Here is a 19,125-nt window from a genome sequence, read left to right as displayed (position 1 = left end):
TTGATCTTCAAAGACTATAAAACGTTATCTCCTATGCATCTATCTCTCGTTTCTAATGAAATCTGTTTTTCCTCACTTCAATTCCCTATTTGCATATGTGAATAATTCAAAAACTCCTTTGAATTTCATTAACAGAATTCAATTTAAATGGTCTTACATTGCAGTGACTCTGTCCAAGCTGGGACTTCCTGTCTGGCGGGGGGTGGGGAGGAGCTTGCCAATTGATACCCATCTTGGATACCAGCAAGGTACCAAGGCTACCACAGAGGGTACCACAGACTGAGTGGATTACACAACAACAGTGCACTTTCCGGCCCAGAGATGGAGGTTGGGATGGAGGTTGGCGTCTGAGCCCAGGCTGCCGGCAGCCTTGGTTGCTTGCACCCGATGCCTCTCTCCTGGGTTTGTAGATGTTTGCATTCTCCCAAGCTCTTCACAGGGCTCTTATTATGTCCTGATCACTTCCTTCTAAGGACATACTGGGCTACAGTCTGCCCACGTGGCCTCATTTGGCCATAGTTAATATAGCAACGGTCTGAAGCCTTGGATTTGATAAGGGCACATTGATCCCCAGTAAAGCTGAGCAAAAAAAAAAAAGTGATGTTCTTACCAGGACTCCATCCCTGCTGAGACATGGGAGTTTTCTCGAAGGCTCCAGTACTAACACACACTAATGCTGACTGCTTTGAGGTACCCCCCCCAGGCAGGCCTTGGGGAACAGAAAGTGATACCCACTCACCTCCAACCCTCTTAAGCACCTTCCTGCCGCCTGGGCCAAGAGGTTCTTATGGTCAGTAACCAAGAGACACTGCCTCTTCAGAATGACAGAGAGAAAGAGGTCGACATGTTGACCAGATTCTAAAGAAACTGCGGCATTCTGGGGAGGGATCACTGCTCAGCGTGTCCGAGTGGCATCTTCTTGAGCGCCTAGAAATGGTCTTGATTTTCACTTGATTCCCTACAGACTCACTCTGTCCCAGCGAGGGATGCTGCGGAGAGTCTGAAATCTCCCTTCCCCTTTAACAGTCTGTGTTTCTTTCCATGACAAGGCTTTGTCCAGCTCGGTATTGAGTCTACACTGGGACAGAGGGTTGAAATAGAACCCACTTGTAGTGCTGTGCCCATGCCCTGCCCTTGGGGAGGTGTCATGTAGCTGGAGTGGTAGAACTGGGCCACCAAGAGCTACTCTTCAGCCTGGGGTGTCGGTATTGAGTCACACTGCCGTGGGCTTCAGAAAGCCCTTCATCTTTGAGTACCTCAGGAGTGTGCAGTGTGAATGTCACCGTCCCCTGCCTGACTTAGGAGCACTGTACACACTGGGCCACAGTGTCTCCACAGCCACAGGTTGAGCCCTCCCCCCCCCCCAGATCAAAATTATTTAGGGAAAATAATGCACCTGAGCATGAACAGATCATTCCCTAAATAATCGCTATGACAACCATTTGCATTTAGATTGTATTTGGAATTATATGTCACAGTCGTCTGGGGGTGCATAACCATACTGTATAGGGGAGAATGTGTGTAGGTCATATAGAGATACCATGTGGTATTAAGCAAGGAACTTAAGCACCCTTCCTCTCTGGTTTTGGAACCCATCTCCTGTGTGTGCTGAAGGGATCCTGCATGTGGAAATGGCACTATTCCTGATTCTATTTCATTTCCTTCATGAGTGAGCAGACCTGCGTCAGTAAGAACAAAAAGGGACAACGAATGGACGGAGTGTCCCGGTCACTCAAGGCCACATCTTTGTTAGTCAGCTGGACATGGTGGAAGCATGTGTCTCCTGAGTATCTCTTGTCCTCACAATGAAAGGCTCCCATGGGTCACAAGGATAGCAAGCCTACAAAAACCTGTGGAGGGAAATGTGGACATTCAAAGAAGCCTGGTGGCTATTATTATTATTATCATTTATTATTATTATTGATACAGTAGATAGCCATCAGGCATGAGCAGTTGGTTTCAGTTTTTAATACCTAAGAAGTAAATATTAACTTAATGATTTGCTTAACTTGATGCCAAAGATTCATTCTGTCAGGAAGATTTCCTACTTTAGTAACAGGTATCATGGCCCTTGAGAATATTGCCTCCTGAATGTGCCCACCATTTCAGTCTGTTGCTAGTAGCACACAGTGGTCACAGGGGGATTGGCACAGCCCTCAAGGTAGCTTTGCAGGCCCTTGCTATGAGGAAGGCTCACCCTTGTTCTTTGTTTAGCTGGAGGTTTCTCTCCAGACATGAATATTCACTTCCAGAATTCAAGAGGATTGGGGATTAAAAGATGCCATTTGGACTCTTCCCCTCAGGTGCCTTTACAAGCAGTCTCTTCAGAAGCCCAGAGCCCTGTGAACACTGAGGGCTAAGCTGCCCCATGGCAGGAATCGTGAACCCCTTCTGCTTCCCAGAAGCAAAGGGCATCAAGGATTAGCACGTAAAGCAAAGCAAGCAAAGACAGGGAATTGAGATGCCCAGACTGAGCCAGCTCTGAGCCTTGGATCTCAGGTGGGGCTCCCTTGAGCATTCATTTTGGAGTTTGAAGATGGAAAACTAAATAACAGTACTAAACAGGCAGGTGTTCTGCTGTCCTTGGAAAAGGCAGAAGTCTGTTGACAGGCAACTTGAGAGTTGCTGCCCCTCCTCGAGGTATAGTCGCTAACACACACTAAGAAACAGCAGTTTCACGCTTGATCTCCAAAGCAAGTTTGTTTTTTTGTTTTTGATTCCCTTATTTGAAATTTCAGTTATGGGGGGTCATCGAGAGTGGAGAAAATGGCCAGGTTCAAGTGGCACACGGTTGCAGACAGGCTTGTCCCTAGCAAGCCGAACAGGAGGGTGACTGAGTGCTCTCACTCTGGGAGTTAATCTGTAGAGAGAAGGCATTTTAGCTTGCAAGCCTGTGGCCAATTACCCAATTGCCAATTAAATCGAGGTGACCTCATTTGTTGACAGCAGAGCAGATCACAGCAAACAGGAGGAGATGGGAAAAACACCTGTGTGTTTCTCCCAACGGGCAGTGATGCTGAGCAGTGCTCTTTGAGTGCTAGCTCCTGGGTAGGGCTTGATACAAGAGGAAACACCCAGGCCCTTACAGGAATAACCTGGAGACAGGAGGGAAGATGGGAGCAGCTCCCATCTGGGTACCACCTCCCACAGATGGGAAAAGTCAGGGCCGATGAGCAGAAGGAACTGTCCCATGACCTGAGGGACCAAAAAATAAATAAATAAATAAATAAAAATAAATAAATAAACTCACTTGTTCTGTGAAGCGGGGTCACACACAATGGCCATGAAGGAATTTATCTCTACAAGGCTCTCCATCTGAATTACTCCTTAGGTGGGACTAGGCGTGGTCTATGTGTATCATATAATCTGTGTGTATCATATCACATGTCTGTCCATCACCTGGTAGATAGAGCAACACTGACACCATGTGCTCTCTGGCTCCCCTCCCCACCCCCCACCCCCCGCGCGCCCTTTGTTGGTTTTAGGAGCCACCATCGCAGTAAGGCAGTCATGCAGGGTCTGAACTGTGCCACACTGGCAGTAGGTGGGGTGGGGACAGAGACAGAGAGAAAGCTGGGGAATTGCCAGCCATCATTTGACAGTGCTCAGCAGTGGGACCTGGAGTCCTCTGGAAAATGAGGCTGCAAGCTCAATTCAGTCCTGGACAGAATAAGAAATATCCCTTTGAAATAAAACCCATAGAACACCTTAACTTTTCTGTGGAAAACATGGTTTATGCCATGTGCATACAGACTGAGTCCCCTCGTCGTCCAGTGGTTTTACAGGGGCTTGAGCTCGTATTAATTCAGCAGACTAAAGTAAGCACCCCTCTTCTCTTCACTGGGAGAGGTAGGACAAATATAGAAACAAGAAAAGCCATTAGCTCCTGTAGAGAGAAGTGTGCCCTGCACGGTCCACAGAGACTGACACCTGCCCGGCTCTCTGTGACAATGGCTGAGGCAGAACATGTCTACCGAGCTGACCTGATCTTACAGCTGAAGCCTGCTGTAGAGCTCTGGCCTGGCAGATGTGAGGTCTGAATGCAACCTCCAGGACTACAAATCCTATATGTGTAGGATAGATGGATGGATGGAAGGATGGATGGGTGGATGGGTGGATGGATGGATAGATAGATAGATAGATAGATAGATAGATAGATAGATAGATAGATAGATAGATATGTATGTATGACTAGGATAGTGTGTCTATATAGTTTCCCTTTTTGTGTCAAGTAATACCCCTTTTATATACATACAGACACACACATCCATATATATACATATATATGTTACCTTTATTTATACCCCTTTTATATATGTGTGTGTATATATACATATATATGTATAAAATAAAAGATATATATATATAAAGATATATATATATCTTTTATTTAATAAGCTCTTAGAACTCTCATTAACATTTCTACAGAGATAAAAGTACATCTAAATGGCAGTAGATACCTGGGGCCCCAGAAAGCTGATTGTTATATTCTGCACAGATCTAAGTGTCACTCACAGTGCGGCTTTGCGAGAGGTTCTTTCTAGCTCACCATCCCACAACCCCAGTGCTGGCTGGCTGGCTGGCTCCAGCCAACATGCCCTGTGCTGACTTAGAGTACTCGCCTCAAGGTTTTCAGCACCACCTAGTGGCCAGATGCAGCATCGGCGTTAGCCATTGGCTCTGCCACGTGGTGTCAGAAGTTGGGCCTAAAGCTGATAAATCACGGTTGTTATGCACTTTGGGGGCAAAGAAAAGAACTGCACACTGTGTCCCGTTACTGCCTACGAGCACTGTGCTCCCTTAAAGCCCTCGGTGTGTTGTAAACCCAAGTCTCTGTACCTGCATTCCAGGTTGACGCCGCCGTGACCCCAGAGGAGCGCCATCTCTCCAAGATGCAGCAGAACGGATATGAGAATCCAACTTACAAGTTCTTTGAGCAAATGCAGAACTAAGCCCCCCGCCCCGCGCCACAGCAGCGGCCTCTGAACTTGGACAGCGAAACCATTGCTTCACTACCCATCGGTGTTCATTTATAAAATAACGTGGAAAGAAACAAACCCTTCCGTTTATTTACTCACCCTCGGCTTTTGACAGCTGTGCTGTAACACAAGTAGATGCCTGAACTTGAATTAATATACAAATCAGTAATGTATTCTCTCTTTCTCTCTTTCCATTCTGGTCTCTACATTACATGATTAATGGGTTTTGTGTACTGTAAAAAAAAAAAAAAAATTTAGCTGTATCAAACTAGTGCATGAATAGATTCTCTCCTGATTATTTATCACATACATAGCCCCTTAGCCTGTTGTATATTATTCTTGTGGTTTGTGGCCCAGAAAAACTCCTACTTGAAATATGCTTTAAAAATCGATGGGGGATGCTTCGTGTGAACGTGGGCGTTTAGCTGCCTCTCCTCTCTAAGTATTCTTTTCCTGATCACTATGCATTTTGAACATTTTTTAAGTATTCCAAATGACTTAGAAAATTCTTTTTCCATGACTGCATCTTACTGTACAGATTGCTGCTTCTGCCCTCTTTGTGATATAGGAATAAGAGGATACACATTGATTTCTTTGTGCCTGTTTTATGTGCACACATTAGGCATTGAGAATTTGAACTTTTTTTTGTCCATGTATCTTTGGATCTTTGATAAAAAATTAAGAAAAAAAAATTATCCCTGTTCATCGTAAGCACTTTTACGGGTGGGGGGAGGGAGTGTTCTGCTGGTCTCCAATTACCAAGAATTCTCCAAAAATTAATTTTCTGCAGGATGATTGTACAGAATCATTGCTTATGCCATGATAGCTTTCTACACTGTATTACATAAATAAATTAAATAAAATAACTCCAGGCAAGGCATTTCTTTGATGGGTGATTGTATGGGAGGGAAAAGGCAAGATCCCTGCATTTATCAATCGAAGGCGCTTCATTTAATAATACTGACAGAGAATGAAAACCAGGAAGAGAGTAAGAGGGAAGAGAAGGCACCCCGAGACAACCCCTGAAGCACTCTAGGGTTTGTATAAAATTGTGTTTTCACAGGAATACATTTTACTGGTGTGATTCTGTGGTGAGAGTTTATTATTTAGTCATCTAGACCAGTGAGAACGCCTCTCGTCTGGTCACTCACGCCTAACCTGTGAGTCTGAAGAGGAAATTGTGGGAACACAGCTCTTGGTGCTGGTAAACTGTTCCGTAAGACTAATTGATGGAGTTTATTGTTTTTAAAAGGCTGTGCTGCCCTGTCTTGGTCCTTCCTTTCTGTCTCAGTCAGGGTTTCTGTTCCTGCACAAAACATCATAGCCAAGAAGCAAGTAGGGGAGGAAAGGGTTTATTCAGCTTACACTTCCACATTGCTGTTCATCACCAAAGGAAGTCAGGACTGGAACTCAAGCAGGTCAGGAAGCAGGAGCTGAGGCAGAGGCCATGGAGGGATGTTACTTACTGGCTTGCTTCCCCTGGCTTGCTCAGCCTGCTCTCTTATAGAACTCAAGACTACCAGCCCAGAGATGGCACCACCCACAGGGGGCCTCTCCCACCTTGATCACAATAATTGCGAAAATGCCTTACAGCTGGATCTCATGCTCCTTTCTCTGTGGTAACTCCAGTTTGTGTCAAGTTGACACACAAAACTAGCTAGTACATGTTCCAAATGTGAAACACAAAAAAACAAAAAACAAAAACAAAACAAAAAAAAAACAAAAGCAGAGAAAAGCTATAGAGTTTTGTTTTTTGTTTTGTTTTGTTTTTTGGCTTTTGTTTTTGGCTTTTGTTGTTGTTTTCTTTTGTTTCGTTTTTGTTTTTTTGTTTTTTTGTTTTTTTTTTTGCTTTCAAGCTAGGGTTTCAAGTATCCCAGTCTAACCTCTAACTCATGTAGCCGAAGATGGCCTGATTGTCCTGCCTCTACCTGGCAAATACTGGGACTGCAGCATGTGCCATCATGCCCTGTGTGTGTGAGGTGCTGGGATTTGACTTCAGGGCTCCCTGCATGCTAGGTAAGTTCTCTACCAAGTGAGCTGCATCCCCAGGCCCTAGAAATTATAGGTAAAGGAGCTGACAGTCTGCAGCAAGGTCTGCACCTGGGCACTCCCCACATTTTGTGGGGAGTCACCCTTATTCATGGGGATAGGAACATTCTAGGATATTTAACCGCATCCACCTAGCTCTTACCAGAAATGTCTCTCGAGTTATATGATGTCTCACACACCTGTGACTCCAGTACTTGGGAGGGAGACAAGAGACCAGGCCTGCCTGGAGGAACAGGGTGAGATCCTGTCTCAAAAAAGCAAGAAACAGAAGTGTTTCCAGAAGACATTCTCCAACACTAGAAGAACAATCAAGTGTCCAGATCCTGCCAAGCATCTCTTACGGGAGCAAGTTGCAAACTGTTGATCTGTAAACAATATTTTCACCTTTATTTTATGTGGCATGTGTTGTATACGATACAATGAACACACGTGTGAGTTTCAAAGGACTGCTGGCTGGGAGGTCTGTGCCTTCCGCTCTGTGTATTCTGGAATCACACTCAAGTCATCAGGCCTGGCAGCAAGCACTTTTACCCACTGAGCCTTCTTATCATCCTTCATTCTAGCTTAATGGCCTGTGCACACAACCTTTTATTGAGGATGCTTGTATTAATTCCAGCTGCTATAAGAATAAACAGTAGACGACGACTAAATGGCTTAAATGTCACCTTTTTCTATTCTGCTCTGGAAAGAAGATTGCGGTGACCGTTTTTTGGGTTCTGAGAAGAACCTTCTTCCTAGCTCGCACCTGACTGACTCCTCACATGATGGAGCGGGGAAATCTCTAGTGTTTCACCTTCCTTGGGTGTTAATCCCATCCTGAGACCTGACCTGACCTAGCCCTAGGCACTTCCCAAACATCCCATCTGTGCATGAGAACTGGGGGTTCAATGTAAATTTAGATCCAGCTGCTCTTCCAAATGTCAGGGAGCACAATGCTCCTTCTTTATTGTCCTGTGTCACAAGAACATAGGGATCAGCCAAGCACTTGCACCATGTGCTAGGGTAATGGTGGCATGCAGGTTGTGGGAGTAACCAACCAATAATTGGTTTGACTTAAGGCCCTCTCAACAGGGTGTAAGAAACCAGATAGCCTTGGAACCTAGGGGAAGAAGTAATAATAGTCTTTAAAAAAAAAAAAAAAAAGATAATGAATCAGCCAAGCACATTTTAGCTTTACATCACAATATTTTAAACGATGTTTCGGTACACCACTATAGTATGGACAGACTGGGTTAGAACACCTGAGGATTAACATTTTTCACAGAAGAATTAGGTGTGACTGCTGTAACACAATGCACAGGACAAATTGTGAGAATAAGATATTATCCTTTTGCCTGGCCTAGTGAGAGGTGATAGGATAATTCTAAGACATTTACATCTAGTACATTTCTACTGATGTCAACGAAATTGAGAACTGACTCCCATATATAGCTGTATATGACATCTAAAGTCCAGGCCAGCCTTCAGTTGTAGTGACCGTAAGTCTTAGTTTAATTTCCCCCCCCCCCCAAGGAAGTAAGATTTGAAAGTGTGGTGTGACCTTCCCACAGGAGACATAAGCAAACATCTATCCCAGAGAGATCGTGCACGCCTTTAATTCCAGCACTCGGGAGGCAGAGGCAGGCAGATTTCTGAGTTCGAGGCCAGCCTGGTCTACAGAGTGAGTTCCAGGACAGCCAAGGCTACACAGAGAAAAACCCTGCCTCGAGAAACAAAAAAAAAACAAAAAAGAACAAAGAAATAATTTTCCTGAAGTCTAACCGGGCAAACATTGTGTGTACTGGGATTACCATGGGGGAAATGGATGGAGCACTACTTACAGAGGCGTGGTTGACTCAAGAGCCACTACACCACCCAAAGGCCCACCTCTGAGGAAAGATGAAGTGCCACAGCTCTGCAGGCCCCTCTCTCCCCAGCAGTGGACTTGCACAACCTTGAGGAGGAAGGGGGCTTTGTGAAAATTGTTTCAGGAACTTTCCTAGATTGGTGGTCATTTGGCTCCTGAGTCTAAAGAAGTCTCCTGGACAGAATGATCTGGATAAAGAACACACTAGCACTCACCAGGGCGCTAGGACAAGGGCTTTGGCTTGGTTAGCAGGGTGAATGACAAAGGGTACCTAAGAACAACTTTAGTTTGTATTTATCCCCAGTTATGTTGAGACTTTCTTGTGCTCAAAGGCTATTTTACAGTTCAAATTTTCAATTTATGTCTTTTGTATTCAGACTTAATGTCTATATTAGTATCCACTTGGCAACTCTTCTATGTCACATTTCCACTTGCAGAGTAGGATTGTCTACAGACTTAGTTATATTGCTGTGAACAGTGACCATGGCAACTCATAAGGATAACATTTAATGGGGCCTAGCTTAAAGGTTCAGAGGTTCAGTCCATTATCATAAAGGTGGGAACATGGCAGCATCCAGGCAGGCATGGTACAGGAGGGGCTGAGAGTTCTACATCTTCATCTGAAGGCTGCTAGGAGAAGACTGACTTCCAGTCAGCTAGGGTGAGGGTCTTAAAGCCCATGCCCACAGTGACACACCTACTCCAACAAGACCATTTCTTCTAGTAGTGCCACTCCCTAGGCCAAGCATATACAAACCATCACATCTGCCCTTTCTATTTCCAGCTGATCCATCCTGTCATATCAACATAACTTCTGTATTAACTGTCATAGCAGAAATCTTCTGACATTTTAAAACATTTGACTTCAGGAGACTTAAAATATGAAATCTTCTAAGTTTGTTGTAGTGTTTTGTTTTGTTTTGTTTTGTTTTAAGGTGCTCAAACCTAGTACTAAAGCTTTCTGAACAGACATAAACTCTTTATGGAAATATCACACCAGGCACATTAAACTAACAAAAATCACTGTATAAAATCAGCGACAGGATATGTGTACAAGGTGTATTAGAAAAACAAACAAATTACAGGCCTAAAATTAAGTACTGTTCACGAAATATTTCATTATGCGAACAAAATATGTTTCACAAAATATCCAAAAGGTGAAAAGAAAGGGTCCCAGATGCTAAATAAGGAAAGAGTGCTCAGTTTGTGTTTTCTGGTAGAGTGCTGCTATTGTTGTTGCTGCTGCTGCTGCTGTTTCTTTTGTTGTTGTTGTTGTAATATGTTCTGCAAAGGTAAACACAAATATTGACTTGCTTCAGATAGGCAACCAGCACTAGTCCACTAAGATGGTTCTACTGAATGAAGTACAACTTTGCAAACCAATATGTTCACTGACATTACTTGCAGGAATATGGGTGAGGAGTTACTTACATGAGCATAGATGACTCATAAGCAGCTGCTTCACCAAAAAAACATTTCCCATTTGGGTGACGCTTCACAAAAACTGTATCTCTGGAGCTCTCTGCATGACTTGTAGGAAGCTCTGTAGGCTACAGAGTCTCCTCTCCCTAGCAGTCCCTGCTGCTTATATAACCTTAATTTATTGAATAAATATGATGTATCTATTGAACTGTTTCCAAATATTTACACTCCCAGATTACTGCTGTTATCAGCCTCCTTTACTGTAATAGAGAGGTGCAGCAAAGAGACTCATAACTGGAGAGGAGCCTTGTGAATCTCCTAAATTTCAGGAACTTCCTGATACCTAGAGTTGTTTACTTATTGAGTCTCCAGGATTCTCTTTCCTAGATGGCTGTTGTGAACTACCTGAGTCTTAAGGACCCTCTCTCCAGGGTGGAATGTTTGTTTCAATACAGAAGAAATTGCTGGATAACACTCCAGTCTTTTTTTTTTTTAAAGATTTATTTATTTATTATATGTAAGTACACTGTAGCTGTCCTCAGACACCCCAGAAGAGGGAGTCAGATCTCGTTAAGGATGGTTGTGAGCCACCATGTGGTTGATAGGATTTGAACTCTGCACCTTTGGAAGAGCAGTCAGGTGCTCTTACCCACTGAGCCATCTTACCAGCCACTCCAGTCTTTCCTCTAGTTCTTAAGTTCTTGCTGCCACTTCTGCAATGTTCCCTGAGACTTGGTATAGGGAATACATTGTTTTTGTTCATCCATGGCCAAGTATTAAGTCTAATTCCACAGCAACAGGTGCTGAGTCTCCAGAAGCTTGAGACATAATAGGAGAAAGGTTTTTATGTGGCTCCAGAAGAACAGGGTCCATGTGGTAGGGAATCACAGTGGCAAGAGCAGGAGGCCAGCTCTGAACAGCAGCCAGGAAGCAGAGAAAGAACAGGATGTAGGGCTGGATAATACAACTTCAGCATCTACACTAGTGATATAATTCCTCCAGCAAGGTTTCACCTTAAAGGATTTACAACCTCCCAAACAGCACCAACAACTGGGGACCAAGTATTCAGACACATGGGCCTACAGGGGACATTTCAATTTCAAACTACAGCACCCACGTACTTGCTTTATATGATGTTTATAAAATAAAATTTTTTTAAAATTTAAGAAGTTGTGCCTAATCTACTTTTCTCACCCTTTGTGAGATTTCTTTTGGGGGGGAGAGGGTTCATAAAGGTCTATGCTTTTGTTGTTGTTGTTGTTGTTGTTGTTTTATTTTTGAGGTCTAAGAATTTTACCAGCCAGATCTTAGGATTGGTCCTGGTTTTTAAAAAATATTTTTTAAAATGTGTGTGTATGTGTTGGGAGAGGTGGGGTTGAATGCATGCACATATAAGTTCTCTTGCCCACAGGGTCCAGAAGAGGGAATGGGATCTCATGGAGCTAGAATTACAAGCAGCTGTAAGTCATTCAAACATGAATGCTGGAAATAGAACTCAGGTCCTCTGCAGGAGCAGTATGTGCTCTTAACCACTGAGCCATCTCTCCACCCCTTGGGGTTAGTTGGTTCTTGTGGTCAGTTATTCTAGGTGCCCACCTGGGCCTTGGATGTGCATATTCAGTGCCCTCATCTCTGAAACCCTTTCTTGGATCTGAATTCTAAGCATTCCCTTCTATATTGTTCTTTTCCTCTTTGAGGAATTTTAGCTTCCGCCTACCTTCTATTTCACCCTCTTCCTCTCCAACGCTCCTTACCTCCTTCATCTCAGTTGTCCTCCTTAAGTTGTTTCCTTCTTTTATTGAGTTAAATGTTATTTGAGCCCAGTTTCTTTGGGTTACCCTGCAGTTTTTCCCTTACACCTGATGCTTATAAAATTCTATCTTTTCCTGAGCTCTATTTCCTCTCCTCTCACTTCTTTTTTTCTTCTACCTTGCTTTTGGAATATATATATATATATATATATATATATATATATATATATATATATAATTTTATATATTATTATAATTTGTACTAAATAGTATATATACTATATATTATATATATTCCCATACCCCCAGTTGCATCTTGAACCTCTTCCAATAATTAATAATATCAACTAATTAATTGATATTGGCGTTCTGTTGGATTTCTCATTATCTTCCCGTTGCCCATAGGTCCAAGAGCAGGTAGAACAGTGAGAGGAGAAAGCTTGGTGAGGCGCCTTTCTCTCTCCAGGTTCTTTATTTTGGATTCTCAGAAGCACTGCCCCTTCTTTGTCCCGCCTATTTCTCTCAGAAGGACTGATGTCTCCCTGCACATTTTTTCCAGCACCTTCTCTTTGGGAGGAGCTTCAGCAACCAGTCCCCACCTGGGTTCACCATTCTTGTCTATACTGCTTTGATTTCACCCTGAGAGCTGGCTTCATTTGTTCTCCTAGGTCCTTTGTTCTTTCCCCAATCCCTTGGAATTCCCATCCCCTGGCCCATGGTTTTGTGTCGGCTGCTGCTGGCCAGTTAGGATACCTGTTGCCCTCTCTATAAACACAGATTGGTTTGCAATTACATTATTTTTTTAACATCTTAATAAGGTTGGTTGCACCCACATGGCAGCTTACAAAGGACAATAACTACAGTTGTGGCATATCTGATGCCCTCTTCTGACCTCCCTGGGCAATGTATGCATATGACACATGCATGCAGTCAAAACACCCATAAAATAAAGCTAAATTTAAAATATATGTATTGTATGAGCAGTGGTAGCACACACCTTTAGTTCCAGCATTCAGGAGATAGAGGCACATGAGTCTCCATGAGTTCAAGGTCAGCCTGGTCTACTGAGAGAGTTCCAGGACAGGCAGGGCTACACAGAAAAACATTGTCTCAAAAAGCCAATATATGTTGTCACAGACTGTGTCTTAGTCCGGGTTTGTATTCCTGCATAAGATATCATGACCAAGAAGCAAGTTAGGGAGAAAAGGGTTTTTCAGCTTACACTTCTACATTGCTGTTCATCACCAAAGGAAGTCAGGACTGGAACTCACACAGGACAGGAACTTGGAGGCAGGAGCTGATGCAGAGGCCATGGAGGGTGCTGCTTACTGGCTTGCTTCCCCTGGCTTGCTCAGCTTGCTTTCTTATAGAACCCAAGACAACCATCCCAGAGATGGCACCACCCACAGTGGACTCTCCCACCCTTGATCACTAAATGAGAAAATGCCTTACAGCTGGATCTCATGGAGACATTCCTTGAGGGAGGCTCCTTTCTCTGTGGTAACTCCACCTTGTGTCAAACTGACACACAAAACCAACCAGTACAGACTGCCAGGCTTTCTAACATAACTGTGTCATTGTTTTTCCTTCTTGAGTCTTTTCTACTCTGCATTATTCAGATATGTTTTCTCAAATGTTTCTCTTATTCTATGTGGAGTGTGTGTGTGTGTGTGTGTGTCTGTGTGTGTTTGTGTGTGTGTGTGTCTGTGTCTGTGTGTGTCTGTGTGTGTGAGTGAGTGATTTTGGAAGCACTGAGATAATCCCTTGAGACTTAAAACTGTATTCTGAATAAACATGGCTCCATTTAAATAAGCCATGAAAGTTTTATATCTGGAAGCTCCTGAGTTTCTGGCTCATCTGTCTCCTTCCCCCACACTGAGTTAATAAATAGTCCCGTGAGAAATATTCCTTCTCATTCATATATGTAAACCAGTAGATCAAACAAGACTGCCCTCTGAGTTAGGAACCTACGTTCTTGGTTTTAATGGCCTGCCTCCTGACTGTAAAAATGACTGCTCATTATGAACACACAGAACAGAGGAGGAAGGATCTACCTTCAAGCCACTATGATGCTCAGAGACAGGTACTATAGTTTACTGTGTGTATTGCTTTAATTCATCTAAACTCCTACAGCAGATCGCGTGAGATGGTGGTGTATGAACAATGGAAATGTTTATCAAAGCTGGAAAGTCAGGGATCTAGAATGTTCAGTGTCTAGTGATGGCTCATTCCCTAGTTGTAACTCATATGTTAGAGAGGTGAGGGGTCTTTCTTGGGCTTCAGTTTTGTGACATTAGTCCTATGTGTGAACGCTCCACACATAGGACCATTGGTCTGCCCAGATTCCATCAGCCTGGGGGTCAGAATTGGCATAGGACACAGGGAGCGACATGAACATTTAAAGCACAACACCGTCTACTATTTCTAACCTTTGTGTATTTACCTCATTTGCCACTGTTTCATATTTTGTGGTCCACATCACTTGCTCTAACATATGCATGTTCACAACAATAACTGAAATTTTTCTTAAAGTAAATGTATTTCATAGCTTTGTAGGAATATTTATTTTCTTTCGGGAATTTTTCACTCTTTAAATGATTTTTGAAATGGTATCTGTGTTGGACTGAAATTCATTGCTCTGTTTTGTTTAGTAGAGTGCAGTTTAGTATTTATTTAGGAACGCTGTGTCTTAGACTGGAGAGATGGCTCGATGGTTAAGAGCACTGACTGGCCTTGTGAGGAAGCTGGGTTCAGTTCCCAGAACCTATGTCAACTCACAATCATCTGCACTCTTGTTACACGGGTTCTGAGGTTTTCTTCTGTATCTCTGAGCACCAGGCATGCATACAGTGCAATCCACACATGGAGATGCAGCAATACACCTAAAATAAAAATAAATATATCTTTAAAAAATGCAGAATCTCGGGGTTCATCCTCCACTGGGTCTCTGTTTCCTTATTGTAAAATATGATAATGATAGGGTCTCCTATGTTAGTTTAAGAATTTATTTCATTTATATACAAAGTATTTATGAAAACAGTCTCCAAGGAAAATACACCAAAAAGAGTAAGGGGATTTTATGCAGAATATCAAACTCATTGGTGGCAAAGGAGAGTGTCTTCTACTGAGCCACTAGGACTAAGAGAGACTTAAATAATATGTGCATCACCGAGATGAAATGGTACAAAGACTAATTTTGGCCTAGCTATGTACACCATTTTGCTATTAGCCTGGTCACTGAAGAAGGTCCCTGTACTGGCTGGTTTTGTGTCAACTTGACACAGGCTGGAGTTATCACAGAGAAAGGAACTTCAGGTGAGGAAATATGTATTGGCTAGTTTTGTGTCTTAGTAATGTGTAAGAGTTACCCAGGTGGTACTGGCTTTGAAGACATGAGGGGGTCATGCAGAGCAGCTGAGGCTCAGCACGGAGAAAGGCCATGGAAGGCCACTGGTGAAGATGCAGCCTCAGTTGCAGTTGTTGGCTCAGGACTGAAGGGATCATGCAAAGACTGCTTGTGGACGTTGTACATCGTGGTGCGGAGCCTAGTGCGCACCACGATGTACAACGTCCACAAGCAGAAGGGTTGAGGCTTACTAGTGATGTGTGTGTGTCAAGTTGACAAGGGGTCAATAGTACTGGCAAGTTTTATGACAACTTGACACAGCTGGAGTTATCACAGAGAAAGGAGCTTCAGTTGGGGAAATGCCCCCATGAGATCCAGCTGTAAGGCATTTTCTCAATTAGTGATCAAGGGGGGAGGTCCCATTGTGGGTGGTGCCATCCCTGGGCTGGTAGTCTTGGTTCGATAAGACAGGAGGCTGAGCAAGCCAGAGGAAGCAAGCCAGTAATGAACATCCCTCCATGGCCTCTGCATCAGCTCCTGCTTTCTGACCTGCTTGAGTTCCAGTCCTGACTTTCTTTGGTGATAACAGCAGTGTGGAAATGTAAGTTGAATAAACCCTTTCCTCCCCAACTTGCTTCTTGGTCATGATGTTTGTGAAGGAATAGAAACCGTGACTAAGACAGTCCCCTTCAGGCCTGTTTTGACACATCCTGAGTCCATTCTCTTCACTTGCCTTCTCTTTCCCACAAACATCTTACAGGCCCCACAGTGGCATGGCGTTCTACACCTAGAAAAATTGAGTATCAATCATTTATGTAATAGCAGTACTTTCATTCTATTGTTCTTCACTGACTACACTTGCAGCTTAATTCAAAAAACGAAGCCCCACAGTGGTGATTAAAGTAACAGATCTACTCTCCAGCTACTAACCCTTTCTGAGTCTGAATTACAGGCAACATCTCATTTCGAACATTACCCTACTTGAAAAGGTTTTACAGTCATTTCCAAAGTCAATGACTCTAATTGCTAATAAGATTTCTTGAGTAACCACATTTTTCTTGTGAATACAAGGACTGATTTCCTCTGATCTGAGTTCTTCCTAAGTTGAGCTCTGTTTCACAAAATTAGGAACTTACTGCTCTCAAATTCCTTCCTTTAATTTGAGAGGTGATCACTTCTGATTCGATGGGACTTATTCATTTAAAACAATTGGTGAGTGACTACTGTATGCACTCAGAGGTCACAGGCTAGGAGTGCCGAGATTTATTTAGAAAACAAAAGAAACATGTAACTTAGTCTTAACACCCTGCAAGTCAAACCTCTGTATAGTCATGAGCACTCTAAACGGTAGCTTAAGCAGCGCTATTTTTATTTTGGCACAAAGCAGATTGGTTAGGACTTCCTGGGGCAGGATTGTGCCTGCTGTGCATAGTACTCACAGGGAAAGCTTATTTTAGTTAATTCCCTCCTTGTATTTTCCAAATCCCTGACAAAAGCAAAGTGGGAAAGCATTAGTCTCACGGTTCAAGAGTCAAGTGTGCCTGAGTGTGAAGCAGCTGGTGACATCCACTCCACAGTGAGGAAGCAGGGAGAGAGAAAGGCTGCTTTCGGTTCCCTTTCTACTTTATATTCAGTCTGCAACCCTGCGCTTGGAAAGGTTCCTTTCAGACTTAGGGTGGTTCTCGTCATCTCGGTTGGCTTGGACTAGAAACAGGGAGTTCCACCTTTGCTCGCTCACATCTTCACCTGGCTGGAGCTTTGGCCTAGCGTGCTGGCTCAGTCCCAAAGGTGAGCATGCTAGAGACAGAAAAAGAACTAACCAGTACCCTCAGAGCTCCTTGGAACTCTACCACCAATCAAAGAAAACACATGGTGAAACTTGTGGCTCTAGCTATATATGTAGCAGAGGATGGCCTTGTGGGACATCAATGGGAGGAGAGGCCTTTGGTCATGGGAAGGCTCTATGGCCCAGTGTAAGGGAATGCCAGGACCAGAAATGGGAGTGGGTGGGTTGGGGAGCAGGAGAAGTGGGGAGGAGGGAATAGAGGATTTTTGGAGGGGAAACTAGCAAAGGGGATAACATTTGAAATGTAAATAAAGAAAATATCTAATTAAAATGGAAAAAAAGAAAAAGCACTTTTTTTGTTTTTAATGCTCTTGCCTTGGAAATACCACATCACTCCTCTGATTCGACACTGGTCAAGATAGTTTGAAAGACCTGCCTAAATCAAAGGGAGAAGACAGGCTCTGGCTTTAGATGGAAACAATGAGAAAGAACCTTAAAAATATATAATAAAAAACACATTACGAATATCTACATATCCTGTTAGCAATAAACAGAACAATGCCCATTTCTGTCCCTTAAGCATTTCATTTTATTTTCTTTTTGTTAACTTTTTTATTGGTTATTTTACTTATTTACATTTCAAATGTTATTCCCCTTCCCAGTTAAACCCCCATCCCCTCCCCTCATTCCCTCTGCCTCTATGAAGTTGCTCCTCAACCCACCCAATCCCTCCCACCTCAGCAACCTAGCATTCCCCTTCACTGGGTCATCAAGCCTTCACAGAGCCAAGGGGCTCCCCTCCCATTGATGCCACATACATATGCAGCTAGAGCCATGGGTCGCTCCATGTGTACTCTTTGGTTGGTGGTTTGGTCGCTTGGAGCTTTGGAGGGTCTGGTTGGTTGATATTGTTGTTCTTCCTATGGGGTTGCAAACTCCTTCAATTCCTACAGTCCTTTCTCTAACTCCTCCATTGGGATCTCTGTGTTCACTCCAATGGTTGGCTTCGAGCATCTGCCTCTGTATTTGTCCAGTTCTGGCAGAGCCTCTCAGGAGACAGCTACACTAGGTTCCTGTCAGCAAGTGTTTCTTGGGTCTTTGTGTCTGCAGATGGGATGGACCCCCAAGTGGAGCAGTCTCTGGATGGTCTTTCCTTCAATCTCTGCTCTGCTCTTTGTCCCTACTTTTCCCTTTGACATGAGCAATTGGATGAAAAGATGGATGAATATTTTTGAGATGGGTGGGTGACTCCATATCACTCTGAACGTGCCTGATTTCATCTGAGCAGCTCAGCATTTCTAATGTGCAGTGAAAGAATGCCTCAGTTGCCCTCAGTAGGCCAATGTCTTGAAATGTTCTCCAGTCCAAGCCCAGCCCTGGACTCCAGATTCCCAGCTGCCTGTGGACATCTCCATTTAAATATTCCTGAGGCATCACAGCCAACAACAGACTCCAGATGTCTTGTTCCTCTCCCCTCTCCCCTCTCAGTAATCAACAACTCAATTCTTCCAGCCACTGAGGACAATAACCACCATTACCCATTCACTTTATACCCTTGTCTCCCTGATGAAGCGTCATCATTTTGATAGTTTCTCCTGAACATCCTTAAAACTAAACTCCCTCCAGCCCCAGTATTTCCTTTGCTCCAATATTTTCTCTTTAGGTCACATATATTTGTCTCTTATATACTTCCCTCTCTTGTTTCAACTCCTTTTCTTTCACCACAGTTCTTTATTTGCTTAGGTCAAGGATGAACCCGTAGGTACTCAGTATGGCTTTTAGCATGAAGACAGCTCGGTGCACATTTATGGAATACGTGGATGATTTCAAACTGGCACAATTCATAAAAAAACACAAAGAAGAGATCAGAGGTGGCAAAATAATAAGAAAGGGAATTACATTCAAATTTAGGCAAATACTAGAAAAAAATGTGATATGGTTTGTTT

General features: G+C 43.4%; 1 protein-coding gene across 6 annotated transcripts in view; it reads left to right on the top strand.

The window, feature by feature from the left end:
* Positions 1-5,856, top strand: part of App (amyloid beta precursor protein) — a 221,021-nt gene extending 215,165 nt beyond the window's left edge. For all 6 annotated transcript variants that reach the window (XM_021209340.2, XM_021209338.2, XM_021209336.2 and 3 more), the window contains one exon: positions 4,851-5,856. In XM_021209340.2, the coding sequence (XP_021064999.1) occupies positions 4,851-4,952 (102 nt within the window). In that variant the 3' untranslated portion in view covers positions 4,953-5,856. The remainder of the gene's footprint in view (positions 1-4,850) is intronic.
* The last annotated feature ends 13,269 nt before the right edge of the window (positions 5,857-19,125 follow it).

The sequence above is a fragment of the Mus pahari genome, chromosome 12 (genome assembly GCF_900095145.1).
Source record: "Mus pahari chromosome 12, PAHARI_EIJ_v1.1, whole genome shotgun sequence".
In the NCBI taxonomy this organism is placed as follows: domain Eukaryota; kingdom Metazoa; phylum Chordata; class Mammalia; order Rodentia; family Muridae; genus Mus; species Mus pahari.
The sequence above is the reverse complement of the archived record's forward strand: the minus strand, read 5'-3'. Positions and strand labels throughout refer to the sequence as shown.